Genomic DNA, 16,173 nt, shown 5'->3' with positions numbered 1-16,173 from the left:
ATCCTCGCTAATAAACATCTAGTTCAAAATTGAAATAGAGCATAATTCTTGAAACTTTGCATGTTCATGTATAACTGTAAATTTCAAATTACTGATGAAGAAAAATCTTCTTTTTGTTCCTTTGACCCATGACATTCTCAGCTATCACCTTTACCTCAGGATTACCCACAGATTCAGTATGTAGACATTACCTGATGGGGCTTGCTCCTTTGTCTGAAGGATCCGCTGTCCCATGGCGTACCCTGATGTAGGGGGACCTTGTAAGGTAGCACTTGGTTTGTTCTGCTCTGTGTTATCTACAGGGGCTGTCTCCTCGGTCTTGTCACCTGGAATGTGTAGAAAAATCTACAGAACAAGGTACTTTTGGCAGAATGATTAACAGAATCACTCAGGAAACAACAAAGATGGTTACACACTCATTTAAAGCTTCCAAACTCTCAAGATGGACAACATCAAGGATTATACCAGGTAATTCTAATATTCGTCCAATTTATCTATGTACATATCCTTTTCGATCCGATTCTGCTCACCTTCACTTGTTTCCTCTGTGACCTTGACCTCCGTGTCAGTGGCTTTCTTCGTTGTTGTCAGTATACGACTGTGACAATGCTGTTCGATACTGTCAACTACTGTCAGTAGAGCATCCAGTGACAGAAGGTGGGTGGAGAAAAGTCCTTGTACAGGGAACGCATTCTGAAACAGAATCACAGAATCTCTTAGGCTTTAAACTTCTTACAGGGAACCCATTCTAAAACAGAATCACACAATCTCTTAAGGCCTTAGACTTAGTACAGGGAACGCATTCTAAAACAGAATTACACAATCTCTTAAGGCCTTAGACTTAGTATAGGGAACGCATTCTAAAACAGAATTACAGAATCTCTCAAAGTCTTTTGAAGTCTAAGACTTAATACATGTATAGGGAACCTGTACCAACAAGAAAATCACATTTTTGTTGGTATAAGAGTAACTGTTTTCATTTTCAATAATTCGTTGGTTGGCTGAATTGGTTTTTATTTTATACCCTATTAACAGCATATGTCATAAAGGACAACTATGCTTCAAATTGACAGTATACCTAACTAAAAATGTATACTAGATAATTATCATTAACATTCAAATTGAAGTTAATAATCTATGTTGATATAAATCATTTCAACCCATTTGACACTTAATAATTTACCTTGGACAGAAGCTTTGTAAGGTCTTCAAACAGATTGGAACAGTAAAGATCACAGTCATAATTCAGGTAGAGTTCTGTCACCAGGCCCGGAATTCTCCACAGTTGAACAATGGATTCCAGAGCAATCTCACGGATCTCAAAAGATATCCTCGGAGACTCGGAAATAATGATGTCTGTAAGTTTTGTTAGGTACATCTGAAAGAAAAGGGTTTCAAGATTATGTTTAAGTCATTTACTTAATTAATGTTACATTCAAATCTCTTTTTTGCTTTAACATACATAGATTATTCTGTAAACATTTAAATTTAAGTGCCTAAGGGGAACAACTCTTACAATATTATATGAATGGATATCCTACTCCTAGGCTCCTAAACATTTGTTTAAACCATTGGCAAACTTAAAATAAAAAAAAAATCAGGAATGTCCTTAGATGTACTTTGACCACTCACTGTGCTCTTTTAATTTCTTCTCAAAGATTGTAAGATGAAAACATTTGAATATTGATATATAATGATTTAAGATAAAAATAATATTTTCCATTACACTACAAGTCTCAGATAACCTCATGCAAAATACTAAATTTAATACCTGCAGTTTCTACTTCAATCAAACAAATATTCAATATTTTATTTAACTTTTTTCTCAAATCTAACAAAAATATTCAATATCTTGTTTCAGTTTTTACTCAAATTTAACAAATTTTTTTCAATATTTTTGTCCTTTCTACATCAAGATACTATAAAAGATGTTCAATGTCTGAGTACAATTTAAACAAGGAGACAGGGATTTTACCTCTAGCTGCAGTTTGAGGTGACTTCTGATAGACTCAAACACCAGGAAGCATACACGCAGGGAAGCAGAAAACAGCGATAAACGTTCCGACTGTAATAGCTAAATTAAACATTTTCCACATCAGGAAACAGTATGCATGGGTGTACCTTATATAAAATTAGTTGAAAAATTATCAATAAAGGAAATTTCTTTTTTCTAAATCTAATCTAAATCTTAAGTTTTTCAAGAATCTGTTGACATTTGAACATATATCAGCTTTTATCAAATAACATATACAGAGTATTACACGGTTTGCTACAATAAATGTTAGACAAGATTGACTAATTATAAGTACAATGAACTATTCAGTACTAGACTTGAAATTCTGCTCCACTACGATACTCTACATTACGCTCCAATGCAAGATCTAACGATGCTCCGTTCTGGGTCACCTCAGCATGACCCCTATGGTTAGCCAATCAATGTGTTGCCTATGAAATCTTCGGTGTGGTTAATTCTCTTCGAAGTACAGAGATCTCAGAGGGATCTTGGCACACACCAAAGAATGATTTATGTCTGACCAATGGGTCCCAAAATACAATATGCACAACTGGGGCACTAGGGAAACCTACATATGAAATTGAGACAGACCCCTCCCTTACGTTCTGAAATATAGCAGTAACAAACTTCAATTATCAAAATCCAAGATGGCGTCCTGTCGGCCATCTTGTTCACCAATGAGTCTGAAAAAGTAATATACACAAGAAGGGCCCTCGGGGAATCTGTAAAAGAAATTTGAGACAGATCCCTAACTTAGAGTGCAGAAGTGGAGCAGAGCTATAAGTCTAAATTTTAATTAGATTGTCATAAACTAATTAATTCATTACATCATTACAGTTATCTGGGATTACATACCAAAAAGAGATGTCGACACATCTCGTCTTTGACAAGGAACAAGAGGGAGTTGTATTGTCCAATGTGGTCAGCACCAGACTCAAAGGCCACGGTCAGAAGGCTCAGGCCCATGTGAATCATAACATCTGTGTTGTGACGGTCAAGTGGATTGGTCAGAGAAATCAGGAAGCGGAACAACTCTCTAACACATGGCAGGCCATAGGGAATTAATGGTGCTGAACCTACAAAGGTTTCAATCAGAAATTCTGTAATTGACCGTAATTTTTTATAATTTATGCTAGATCAACAAATAGCATTTAAACAGATTTCACATCATTGATGTTGACATACCATCTGTTACAAAATTAGACCAAATTAAAGACTTTTATGAAGAGACATACAAAAATTATATATATATCCATCCCATAGCAATAAAACGAATGTTATAACATTTTATCGAGATATAACCTATTTTATGGTATAATGAACAGTAAAAGTTGTCTTATAGTCATGCATATTCTTCCTTATTGTCTTTCTGAGTGATGTTTTATTACCTGGTACCCTAAATAACTGCAATGTAAATGCATGTATACATATATCAATTAGAATATAAACAGGGCTCGCGCTGTCAGTCGCCATAGGCACCAATGGTGAATTTGAAATGCATTTGGCGATTTAAAAACAGCATTGGCGAAAGAAGAATTTTTCATGAACCCAAAATTTTCCTCCCACTACAGACGTTTCCATACGGTGAAATTCGCCAATTATAGCCATACACCAGACAATTGGGCACTGGCTTGATAATTAGATAAACAAAAGAGGTGTGAACACTCCCTGACCACCACCCAGATCCCAGATCCTAATTAGCTGCCTGGGTCTGTTTCCACCTGGGCTTGGTAGTGTCACACGTGCGTATTACAGCTGAAGTTCATCGGCCAATTGGCCACCATTAGAAAACAATTACCTGGCCTTTCAATATATTTTGTGATTACAGCTAGTGAGCATTACTGTAAATGATTTACTCACGTTTTTAATGTTTAATAGGCCTAACTGTCCCCAAGTCACAAAGTTTGCAATCGTAATGGCCGCCATTTTGGATAATTGTAATAGTCAGCCCGAATTGGTACAACTTCAGGATTTCATTAAAAATCATGTTTAAAAAAATAGAAAGGGAATTTTTTTTCCAGAATTAAAAAAATATTAATAGTAAATATAAATACATTTTAATCAATTAAATATCAAAGAAATTTTCACTTTTTCTCTCTCTCAAATTAGATCTATATTTTATTATTTCAACTGATACTGTAACAGGTTTGACACAGTTTTTTTTTTTAGATTTAGTACTTCTGTTGTGATGAAAATTAAGTAAATATTTCCATTCAATTAAGCCCAGTATTTTTTATATATATGTTTCAATAAAAGATATATAAAATATAAAGGTATTAAGATTGAAATACATGTTTAATTGACATTAATTTGTTTCCCCTTCTTTTAATCAATATAGAAGATACAAAAAATTGTCCCCGTGAAGAATACCCAAATTTCAATTGGCGAATCCAATTTTTGACCCAGAGCTAGCCCTGATAAAGCAATGAAACTAGAACATAACTGATAACAAATAAGTGACCTTTAGACATCCAAGCATTTGGAGTAATAATTTCAAATTCAAGCATAAATTCTGGAAATCTGGAAATGTCCTTAACCATTGTTTGAGTAAGAAGCCTACCTTCACGAGACTGATGTGGAGTAAACCGAACCCCTCTGGGGTTAACATAGTCGTCCTGGGCAGCACTGTCGGACACATCGGCAGCAGACTGTACCGATTCACTGTCATCTCCAGCTTCTGACACCAGACTCACTTGGTCTCCTTCTTCATTAAACAACTCCGGCTCACTCCACTTCTGTATAGAGAGAAGAGCATTCAGTAAAGGGCAATGTGAATCAGACCTCACCATCAATCCCGCTATCATGAATACCTCTTATGTACATTTGCTTTTTCAGAGTATTTTTCTAAAGATTCCAGGTGCAGTTTTCTGTTTAACATTTGTTCATTTGGTGAATTGACATTTAAGCCTATTAATCTCAGTAAGATGTATATAATTATAGAAAATATTTTAATATAATAACTTTTCTTATATTGAAATATTAATTATGCTTACAAATCCCATAACAGCATTCGAATAAAGACAAGATTGATACCCTATAGATTATACTATATCTTCAAAGAAAAAAAAGATTGGGAAATGGTCCTATTTTACGATCCAAGTATCCATTCACAAAATGGTCATCAAGATAATCTGGTATATCTCTAATCTTGCATACTGTATTTTGACATTTCGTTAAGTATGCAGTATAAAAATGCTGTCAGGTTTAGTTCAACTTAAGATTGATATTGTGAATTTCACTATGTATATTTACAGAAATATAAATACATAATATATAAATATGAAATATTAATTATGCTTACAAATCCCATAACAGCATTCGGATAAAGACAAGACTGATACCCTATAGATTATACTATATCTTCAAAGAAAAAAAAGATTGGGAAATGGTCCTATTTTACGATCCAAGTATCCATTCACAAAAACTCAAAAGTTTATTAACTTACTCGATTGTATAGCATTTCTTCCTCTTCTGGTACTGAGAGCGTAACTTGCGGAGTTGAGTTCTCAGTTTGTTCTTCCCCTTGTTCAGAGCTCTCCTCCACTGGAAGAGGATTTTCTTCGTTTGTTGTTGGAAGAGTTTCAGCATTTTCATTTTCTACTTCCTGTCTTTCTCTCTCCGAGGCATCCTGAGAAATTCAGAAATATAACCAAACATGTAAAAGTCTATATGTATACTATTAAAAATACATTTTAGGGAGGCACTAGTATACTAATAAAGTTATTACTTTTTGAAAAACGTCATCAAGATAATCTGGTATATCTCTAATCTTGCATACTGTATTTTGACATTTCGTTAAGTATGCAGTATAAAAATGCTGTCAGGTTTAGTTCAACTTAAGATTGATATTGTGAATTTCACTATGTATATTTACAGAAATATAAATAGTGAAATTCACACTATCAATCTTAAGTTGAACTAAACCTGACAGAATTATATTTTCCTTGTCTTTTTACCTGAAACTGTTTAGTGATATCAAAGATGCCCTCCTCCCCCGGAGTGCCAGGTGTTGTAGCAAGCCTCTCTCTTGGAGCATTTACATAGTTGATTGCCTCTGCTGCCTTATCCCCGCTCTCAGTCCTATCGGTAGGGCCCCCAGGCTGTAAGCTTGGTTTGGGAGAGGTGCGCTTTTGTCTGGGGCGAGGCGACCTCTTCTTCCTCACATGTCTCGAGGAGTCCACTCCTCCGGTTCTCATCTTTAACTACAAAATCAAACAAATCAGTCTGAATACAAAATACAGTGTTAGAGAAACAACATCTCCCCCTATAAAATTCTATTCCCAAGTTAAAACCACATGATATCAACTGAACTTAGAATCATGTGATACAGACTTGTGTAATTAAACTTGTTATGTGCTTAACTAAGTTATCACTTCAAAAGGATTGAGAATTACTGTCGCCGAAAATAAAATATTTCCATGTTCACTTACCATTTTCATACTTGCCACCCACTTTGGGTCCTCTTTGAATTGAGGTAAGCGTGAAAAGAGCAGCTGAACCATGTCCATTAAAGTATGCTCTGCCGACTTTCTTAGAAGCTCTATAGGAATAGAGAAATGAGACATAAACAGACTAAACAATTATTTCAGGTAAAGCTTGTTTGTTTTACTCTGTAAATGTACTGAAATTGTAAAGTGTTTTGAAAGAATGATTGTAAATCCATAATACAGACATCAGTCATAGTGGTTATTATGAACATCAAACCATCCAAGGTCACATGTATAATATTATTACATCAGTATTATCATTGATGTACAGACAGATTGAAGACAATAATCAAAGTATGTTAATAAACAATGGTGTTATTATGAAATCAATATTGATCAGTAGCACCAGGATGAAGGATCATGAAACAGTCTTAAAGTTAAGTTTTTGCTTAGCCAATCCAAATTGATGTATCTTTTTGTAACATCACGCTTGGCTGAGTGTTAACTGAAGACTTGTGGACTGAAAACTGTTTCATGATCTTGGGGCCTAGTGTTAAAGGTTCTTTATCCTTACCACTAAGTCTCATTTCAAAGCAGATTCTGAAGCAGGACTGCATGATTTCACATACAGATTCGTTGGTGAGAAGGACGCCCACTGGTGAGAGTAACAATGTACGTAGCACCTGCAGCAAATATTTTACAATTATAATTCATGTAAAAAACAAGCATTTATGAGAAGATAATACGCTTAATTGTTTTTCCATCAAGTAAAACTACACATTCACATTTCACACAACGAGCAAGAGTATCAATTTTATACATCATAATAAATTTCTTACTTCATCTAAAAAGAAAATTATGGAGGAAAGTAAGCTATGGTTAATATTCCTTTCAGTAACTAACTGTACACATCCAATGAATTGCCTATGCCCACAGTGTTTGATCAAATTCAAGTTCAAGGAAGAATTAAGTTGTTGGCAAACAAAGTCCCTGTTAGTAGACTTATATGTTAAAGGTAGGTTTCGCCCAATGAAATATAAAGACTACGAAGTTGAAATTTATCCTATACATAGATATAATCTTCAGATCATTTTCAATGCATACAGCGAACAATATGGGTGGTCAGTTGCCTAGCTTGACCAGGAAAATACTTCTCTAAAAATAGAGCGAAGTCAAGCTTTACATAGAACATGACGTATTTTTTCCAAAACGAGGCCGCAGCAACAAACGGAAGCGTGCAACAAAATGTCAGATAGAAGTGACAGTCTTGCCACAGCATGTTTAGTTAAAAAACAACAACAACAAATCGAAGTGCGAGGGACTGTTTATACCTATCATATAATCTAAAACACTTCATGTTACTTACATACGCTCGCTAACTTTGTACACCAAATATACATGTAGTTAGTCTGCGGCTGTTTGTGCGCTGGCATATGTGTTGAAATTTCACTCACCACGTGCAATGCCATTACACGAGTCCCAACAGATCCCGGCAAGTTCCGCTTGAGATGTGGCTTCTGTTTCTTCTATTGTTACATGCCATCTCTGAATTTAAATCCCTATAGATATCCTAGGGTGCTACCGAATTCTTTATAATTTCCTCCACTTTGTTGCCGATTCAGATATATTTTTTTCATCTCACACACATTCGTTCAGCCATTTTGTTTACTTTTAGTGTGTGACAATGCGCATGCGCCAAACTTCGACAACGCAATCCATCGCAGCTTCATTTGCATATTATTTTGTCTGCCTTCAATTTTTGTATTCAAGACACATTTGTTCAATCTCAAACACATAAAGAAATTAAATTGAGATGTTTTGATATGTTTTTTCATCTTTTCTTCCGCTTATCGCATTTCACAAAAAAAAATATTTAGTTGGTTGGGCGAAACCTACCTTTAACATATTGTGACAGGTAAATATCTTACATGTAATATTTTCATGAGCACAACTTCATCAGAGCCAGGGTCTGTCCCCACAAAGCGGGCATGAGTGACTGCATCCGCTATATTTTCTACAGCAGCTGGAGTTGAATCTGTTGTGGCTTCTTTGAAAAATTTCAAAAGAAGACACACATAGAAAAAGGAATTATTCATATTGCTGCATTTTATAACATTGAAGTCACAATTCCAATAGAATGATATACGTATATTTGTAGCATCATTTGAGACTATATTTTGTAATTATACCTAATAGTATTGTGAGGTTACTTTTTCGTAGTTTTTTTCTCTTGATGTTGTAAACTTGTTTTATTAACAGATAAATATTGAAAGGAAGATTCCCCTATATATAGAATGAGTTTTTACTAAGTGTTATTTACCTACATAAACATAAATACTACAATGAGTAATTTTTTGGTGTGTGCACTTAGAAAAATATATTAAAGTCACAATCAAACCTTTACAGGGAAAATTTGGTTTAGTAAAAACAGTCAAAAGTTCAGGACTAACAGATTTAATATTTTTTCCAGACTATATTCTGGAAGAAAGCAATCTTTGTTTTCACAAAGTAAATTTACTTACACCTGGTCAATTATAAAGTCAAATACAGAATTCCTAAAAAGCTTACCCAGAAGTCCATAGGAGAGAAGTTTGTTGACCGACGTTAGAGCCAGTCCTGTGATCGGGCCAGTAGTGTCTTCAGATCGGATGACATCCAAAAAAGGTCCAAGGAATGCATTGGGCTCAATTTCATCTAGATCTAAATGAATAGAGATAAACCAAAGATTGAAGTGACTGTCAGGGTATTGGACAAGTGCTTTTTATGCAATATATAATTGACATGGAAGGGAGTTCAACTTTAACTCTTATGGGCAATTAACCAGCAAATTTACTGCAAGATATTTTCTTTGTATGGAGTTTTTAGTGGGTAAAATAGGATCCTTAATTTGAGTATGAACTATTTCTTAGTGAATTGATAATGTTTTTTCCATTCTTTCTTTAGTCTGAACAGCTTTCATGCTATATTGTATAATGGTTTGTGAATTGTTCATTGTATTGGGTCATCAATGTACATCTTATGATTCTAAACCAGATTCAGCACACAACATGAATTATGTAATGTACCTGTGATATTATTTAAAACATCTTTCAGTTGTGAGAAGGCACCAAGTAAGGGATCAGCCTCCTCATCTTGAAGGTTATGTGATGACCAGCGAGATGACCTTCGCATGGCTGTGACCACCAGGGATATTTCTCCCTGTATGATGTAGATACCATTCTTTGGTGGTTCCATATTGACAGGTTCTAGAAAAGTAAAATCACGTTTTTAAAGAGGAAAACTGTCTAAAGAATACTGGAAAGTATTATTTAAATGAACTCAAATTTCATAGACATTAATTTTATATAAAGATTATTTCCATGAGGATCCACCTTATCCATACTCTGGAAAAACTATATCTTTATTTTCTGAAAGCAATTGCATCACTTGCTTGTATTTACATTCTTCATCATTATACATTAATTTTTATTCTTAAAAAAGTGTTTCCATCATCCAAGTTCAGGTATAATTTTTCTATGCCTTCACTTAGAACATGTACAGCGTTAATTTTCCTTTGGTTGCAAGTTGTTTGAAGTACATGCGCTATATGTATATTTGTATTATTCATGTGTAGAATATGAATAATTCATTTACAGTATACATATGTGTCATACAAAAGCTTCATAGATCACATATATTATTTTCTTTTTATATCCATCTTTTACTCTCCATATATCCATATATGCTAATTAAGTGTTACACGGAAAAAAGGGGTTTAATTTGATCAAGGTACATTATGGTAGGCCCAAGTAAAAGTACTGTCATTACAGCAGGTTTTTTCTATGTATAACTAGATTTAGGCTTTTGTTTTATTGTTAAATGTTTCACTATTAAAGATTTATGTAAATTGTTAATTGTAAAGCAGCTGATGAGATTTCTCCAGCACTGGCGAAACCGCACTAGCTCGTGTACAAGTCACTTAGAACATGTACAGCGTTAATTATTTCAAACACAAAACCAATGGTAATCCCTACTGAGATTCCTCCTCTAGACTTTTTATATTCGGACGTCTGATAGATGTCTCCCAACGAGAGACATCTATCAGATGTCCGAATATAAAAGAGTCTAGGGAAGGAATCTCAATAGGGATTAAACCAATGGGTGAAGCTAAAATGTTAGCATATTTTTGGCCGAGTGCTTTTGTGTAATGGCAAAAAATAGATATCTGGTCTTGTCAGCCATATGTAATGACTTCAATCAGTGTCATTACGTTTATGTATAATTTGACTGTCACACAAATTCAGAATTGACGATTTCGATATTAAAATAGTCCACTAGTTTCATACTTTCTTTATACTTTCAAAACACTGACGAAAACGACATAATGTTAAATCATTGACACGTATATTATGTGTATTATCATTGAATTATACCTACCAAGTTAAAAATAAACAATATTTTTGGTAATCCTTAACAGAAATTCTTGAAAATGGCCGACCAAAGAAGTTTCACATCTTTACGCGATATGATCCGGTCCAGATGTAAATTAGAACAAAACCTTTCGGTATCCAGTATACAATATGTGTTCGGCATTACATCTTAATAATCATCAACGGATATGCAACAATCTGGAACGTAGATTTTTTACATGCAGATGCGATTAATGTCACATAATGTGACGTGGAGAACAATCTCGCCTCTTTACGAAGAAAACACCGCTCAAGGGAAGTAACTCGTGGTTATGTAGCCTATTACGTACTGCTGTAGATGATGTTTCTACCTTTTTTCCACCGACGACAGAGCTTGAACGATGTTCATCATTTGAACAATAGTTTGTGTTTAATGGTGTATATATATGTCTAATTAACAAAAAAAGTAATATAAAATAGTTTGTTTTGCTTTTGGTGCATGCGCAATCAGTAGTTTATTCCATACATAACGTTACTGCTATTTTAATATTTCTATATTGAAATAAAATTAGAAACTCTAACTTTTCAAAGGTGGAAATGGTGTAAAGTAAGTATTATATGTAACTGAAGAAAAATGTTTTTGGTAGACAATAAATACCATTCGTCAGCGATGGAGCATCTTAATTTAAACAGAATTTATTCTTCTTTCGTGTCCACAAGGATTTATAAGTGATATACTTCCTTGGTGTCCATAACAATATTAAAAAAAAGATAATTCTTTATTATTTACTGTTTCCAGAAGTTGAATAAATTTGACCATGCTACATATATTGTATACCGTACAGCAAGTGTTTGGGTGTGTGTGTGGTTATTTTTAATACAACATGTAAATAAAATGTTTGGAAAAAAAAAATCTTTTTTAAACACAATAGTTCGTGGACTTGATATTCAACCAGTATTTAAAAGATTTAATTTTTCAAACAATTTGAAAAAGAAGTTTACCAAGTTCATGATATACCATAGCAAGGACGTATCCTTGACCATAGTAATACCCGGAGTACTTTTCTAAATACCTAACTAGTAATTACTATATTACAAAATCCTAAATCGTGCAATTTCTGGAATCCACATAAGGAAGTACTGCCAACATGGCAGTCGCCTAATTCAATTTCAGAGGATAAAACGATATTGTGAATATCATTTATTCAACAGATAACAGAACACATACAACTCAATCTGTTATCGACCCATTCTACATCAGTGATACTGTATCCTCCGAATCATCCATGGTTATACCGGTTTTAGAAACTATTAGTGATCATAGAGCTATTATTGTGTCATTGCCATCCTGTCTACCTATACATAAGTCTTTGTAAGAGGAAAATATGGTTGTATAACAAAACAGATATTCTTTGCCTAAAAACAGAGGTAATGTTAGGACACGTAAATTGGACTGATTGATATTCTCAAACGGATAACGTAAGCGACAAGTGTAAATTTTTCTCAGATAAACATAAGTCTATTTTAGAAAAAAAAAATATCCCTTAAAAAATTGTAACTGTTAACAGAAACGACAAACCATGGATGAAGGGAGATATAAGGAAAGAAATCAAACGTATAAACAGACTATGAAAACACTTCTTCAGAGTAACAACCCCAATGTGCGAAACAAACTTTAAACGCTCCCGAAACAAAGTAAACAATATGCTAAACACGCACGAACACTATATTACGCAATTGCAGAAGGATTCATCAATAACAAATCAGCTAACCACAAAGTATACTGGAAACTAATGCGCATGCTTTTTAAAGGAAACACTTCAAGTGACATACCCCTTTACTAAACCCTACTAATAACCGCTATGTAAAACCCAACATTCTAAACAACGTCTTCAAATCTGTTTCTGACCTTGACGACCATGACGACTCTGCACGCAATTTTGACCAACAAACTGACATGTGCCTTTCTGAAATTGTAATAACTAACTAAGGTGTTTTAGATACGTCAACAAAGCTGCTGGTCCTGACGGCATAAGTCATAAAATGTTAAAAATGTTATCCAATGAATTATCTGCACCTCTAACACTCTTATTTAATGAATCCCTTGACACCTCTGTATTTCATGACTTATGGAAACTCGCCCATGTGACACATATTTTCAAAAAAGGGGAACCTGAATTGGCAAATAACTACAGACCCATTTCCCTACTTAGCTAGGTAGGCTTACTTTTCGAAAGAATAATCTATAAGCACATTTACATTTTTTTCTTCCACAACAAACTTCTATATAATTTAGTCTGGCTTCCTACTTATCACTCTACAACTCACCAACTTATAGAACTCTATCACACCCTACTTACAGCAATGGAGAATCATGAATATACTGCTCTTGTTTTCTGTGACTTTTCCAAAGCTTTCGACCGTGTCTGGCACAAAGGGTTATTGATTAAATTAGAAAACTACGGGATAAAGAGTAAACTACTAGACTGGATAAAAAATTACTTAAGCAATAGACGCCAGTCAGTCGTGCTAAAAATGCTATATTCTCTGAAATATCTATCAAAGCAGGAGTCCCCCAAGGCTCAGTTTTAAGCCCACTTCTATTATCAATTACTATAGACTATTTGCAGACGACACCACTTTAGCATATCCTCTAAAAACGTACATGATATAAAACAAGTAATAAACTACGACATGGAATAACTACACCTCTGTTCACAGAAATGGCTAATGAACTTTAATCCTAACAAAACAGAAATACTCATAGTCTCTAATACGCATATTCCTGCCAACCCCCAATTTATTTTCAATAACACACCTATACCTATTGATAGAAATCACAAACACCTAAGAGTCATTATGGACGACAACGGTGCATGGAACACTCACATTGAACACCTACTGACAAATTCTACAAAAGACATTGCAACTCTAAGGAAACTAAAATACATCATAAATAGAAAAAAAAACATAGAAAAAATATTCCTTGTTTTTATTAGACCACTTTTTGAATATGCCTGCGAAGTATTGGATAATTGTAATATAACACTCTCGAATAAATTAGAAAACATGCAGTATGAAGCGGGCCGAATCATAATCGGCTTACCAATATTTTCGAAAAAAGAATTTATTTACAGAGAGCTGGGATGGAAACCATTAGCAGATAGGCGTAAGGACAGAAAATTATCAATGCTTTACAATATTTATCATAATAACGCTCCTTCATATCTTAAATCTCTTCTTCCACCACTTGTGTCAAACTTCTCCAACTACAATCTTAGAAACAATAATAGCGTTCAAAACCCACACTACAGGCTGAAAATCATAAAATCATCCTTCATACCAAACACTTCAAACTCCTGGAACAACCTTCCAACAGAAACAAAGTCATCTGATTCTATCAAACAACTCAAAACTCTTCTTCGACCTCAAAACACCATACTTCCTCACATTAAATGCTTCTCGAATATGGCCCTAGAAAAACTAACATTTTACATTGTCAACTACGAAATCGTTGCAGCCCTCTACATTACGACCTCTATAAAGCTCATATTCGAGACTACTCCTATTGCGACTGCGGACATTACCCAGAAGATGCTTCCCACTTCTTACTATACTGTAAAAATCACGAGCAGTACCGTATCTTAATGCTCCTGTCTCTTTACTGTTACAAGGAAATCACTGTGAAAGACCTTGTTTTTGGAGATACTAATCCAGACGCAAATACAAATATTCAAATATGTAGATCTGTCTAACTTTTTATTTCTAACTCTAAACGGTTTAACATGTAACTCCTACCAGCCATACCGAACGGCCAGGATACTCTCAGCTTTATCTGGCTAAATCTAGGCCCTACTCTCCCTCCCCTCTCCTCTTTAACACCAACGTTTCCCACTTTTACTTCAAGCTCGTAAATTACTAATTAAATGTATATATAACAAATTAATTATTTTCATAGATGTATCCAACAATAAAGAGCGTGTGCTGGTAGATCTTATCTAGTCGGCTAAGTACGAAAGACAGGAATTCGTAAGGACCCGGAGTATTATGGTGAAAGGGAAACGCGGTACGGGATGTGACTGAACATTAGAAAAGCAGAAGGCTATTAGTGTGTAGACAAGGATTATACTTGCGCCGACTAGTTAAGAATAACTACTCACACGTTTTAAGTAAAACTCTCTATAACAAACAAAAATATGCGTTGGTGTCTCTTATCCCTCCTTTTTCTCTTTAGCTATATCCTAATTTGTAACTTTTGTTTTGTTTTGATATATAAAGTAAACATATATAGACATATTTAAGCTATCACGTGACAAAATACCATTGTAATAATATATTAATTTGTTCGGAGAGGACGTCAGTAAGTTGTAATAACTTTTGTCCAATCCATTTGTCTTTTGTTACAATAAAATTGATTTAAACTAAAACTAACAGATATGTATGTGTCAAAACCTAATTGCGTTTGAATGTTACAACAATTCTGTTCACACACATTGGATATTGCAAACATTTATATATTCTTTCACACTTGTTCAGCTATTTTGTCTTGTGTTTTAAATAATTTCCCATCATACTTCATTAAAATCCCAAGGTAGTTAAAGCTATCAACATTTTCTATTCAGGATTTATTGAAATGCCATTTCCCAGAGTATTTCAATTTATCTCCATTTCTGAAGAAAAACATAACTTAAGTGTTTACAACGTTTACTGTGAAGCTACGTATACCTTCCATTTATCACTCTTCTCTCTATACCAATGATGCCGATGATCCGCAGGGCTCTCCAAATAGACTGCCTAACGAAACCACGACAACCGAACTCTACAGGAAGACACCACATTCTCAATCCCCGTTGCTGACAGTCTGCTATTGAATCTTGGTACTTGGCCTGTTTTCGCTCGTAGGCGTCATTGATACGGTCCTCCCACGGCACTTCCAGCTCCACCAGCACAGCCCGCTTGGGCGATAAAGACCAAATTACTATGCCTAGCCTTCGATTGGTGACTGCTATTTGAGGTGGAAACGTCATACGGTAATTCAGAACTGCCCTCATCTGCCAATCCTCTGCAGTACCTAGCACCCCACGGCCTGTTCCCCAGCCTTGACGAAATCAACCAATCTTAAGCCGCCTTTGTCCCTCTTTGGTCTTTTTCTGCTGCCCTCCATGGTGTTTACAAGTACAGAAAGAATCTTGTCGTGACGCCAGGTGTACCGTCAATCTGCTAGAGTCACCGAGCAAGAAGAAAGTATATGCTCCAAATTGACTGGTATGCCACATAAGTTACAAGCTGGGTCGTCTATCATGCCCCTCATTGCCAAGTTATATGGATTTGGCAATACGTCGAC

General features: G+C 34.8%; 1 protein-coding gene across 3 annotated transcripts in view; it reads right to left on the bottom strand.

The window, feature by feature from the left end:
- LOC138323212 (Golgi-specific brefeldin A-resistance guanine nucleotide exchange factor 1-like) overlaps positions 1–11,123 on the bottom strand; it is a 30,623-nt gene extending 19,500 nt beyond the window's left edge. For 2 of the 3 annotated variants that reach the window (XM_069267628.1, XM_069267630.1), the window contains exons 1-14: positions 10,858–11,123; positions 9,507–9,686; positions 9,010–9,141; positions 8,370–8,488; positions 7,016–7,124; positions 6,445–6,554; positions 5,971–6,216; positions 5,460–5,642; positions 4,575–4,749; positions 2,870–3,090; positions 1,976–2,074; positions 1,184–1,378; positions 531–693; positions 192–326 (exon numbers count right to left, since the gene is read on the bottom strand). In XM_069267628.1, the coding sequence (XP_069123729.1) occupies positions 192–326; positions 531–693; positions 1,184–1,378; positions 1,976–2,074; positions 2,870–3,090; positions 4,575–4,749; positions 5,460–5,642; positions 5,971–6,216; positions 6,445–6,554; positions 7,016–7,124; positions 8,370–8,488; positions 9,010–9,141; positions 9,507–9,675 (2,056 nt within the window). In that variant the 5' untranslated portion in view covers positions 9,676–9,686; positions 10,858–11,123. The remainder of the gene's footprint in view (positions 1–191; positions 327–530; positions 694–1,183; positions 1,379–1,975; positions 2,075–2,869; positions 3,091–4,574; positions 4,750–5,459; positions 5,643–5,970; positions 6,217–6,444; positions 6,555–7,015; positions 7,125–8,369; positions 8,489–9,009; positions 9,142–9,506; positions 9,687–10,857) is intronic. The other variant, XM_069267629.1, reaches the window with a different exon arrangement.
- Between the last annotated feature and the right edge of the window lie 5,050 nt (positions 11,124–16,173).

Source organism: Argopecten irradians, chromosome 5, assembly GCF_041381155.1.
Source record: "Argopecten irradians isolate NY chromosome 5, Ai_NY, whole genome shotgun sequence".
Classification (NCBI taxonomy): domain Eukaryota; kingdom Metazoa; phylum Mollusca; class Bivalvia; order Pectinida; family Pectinidae; genus Argopecten; species Argopecten irradians.
This window is presented reverse-complemented; position numbering and strand designations above follow the sequence as displayed.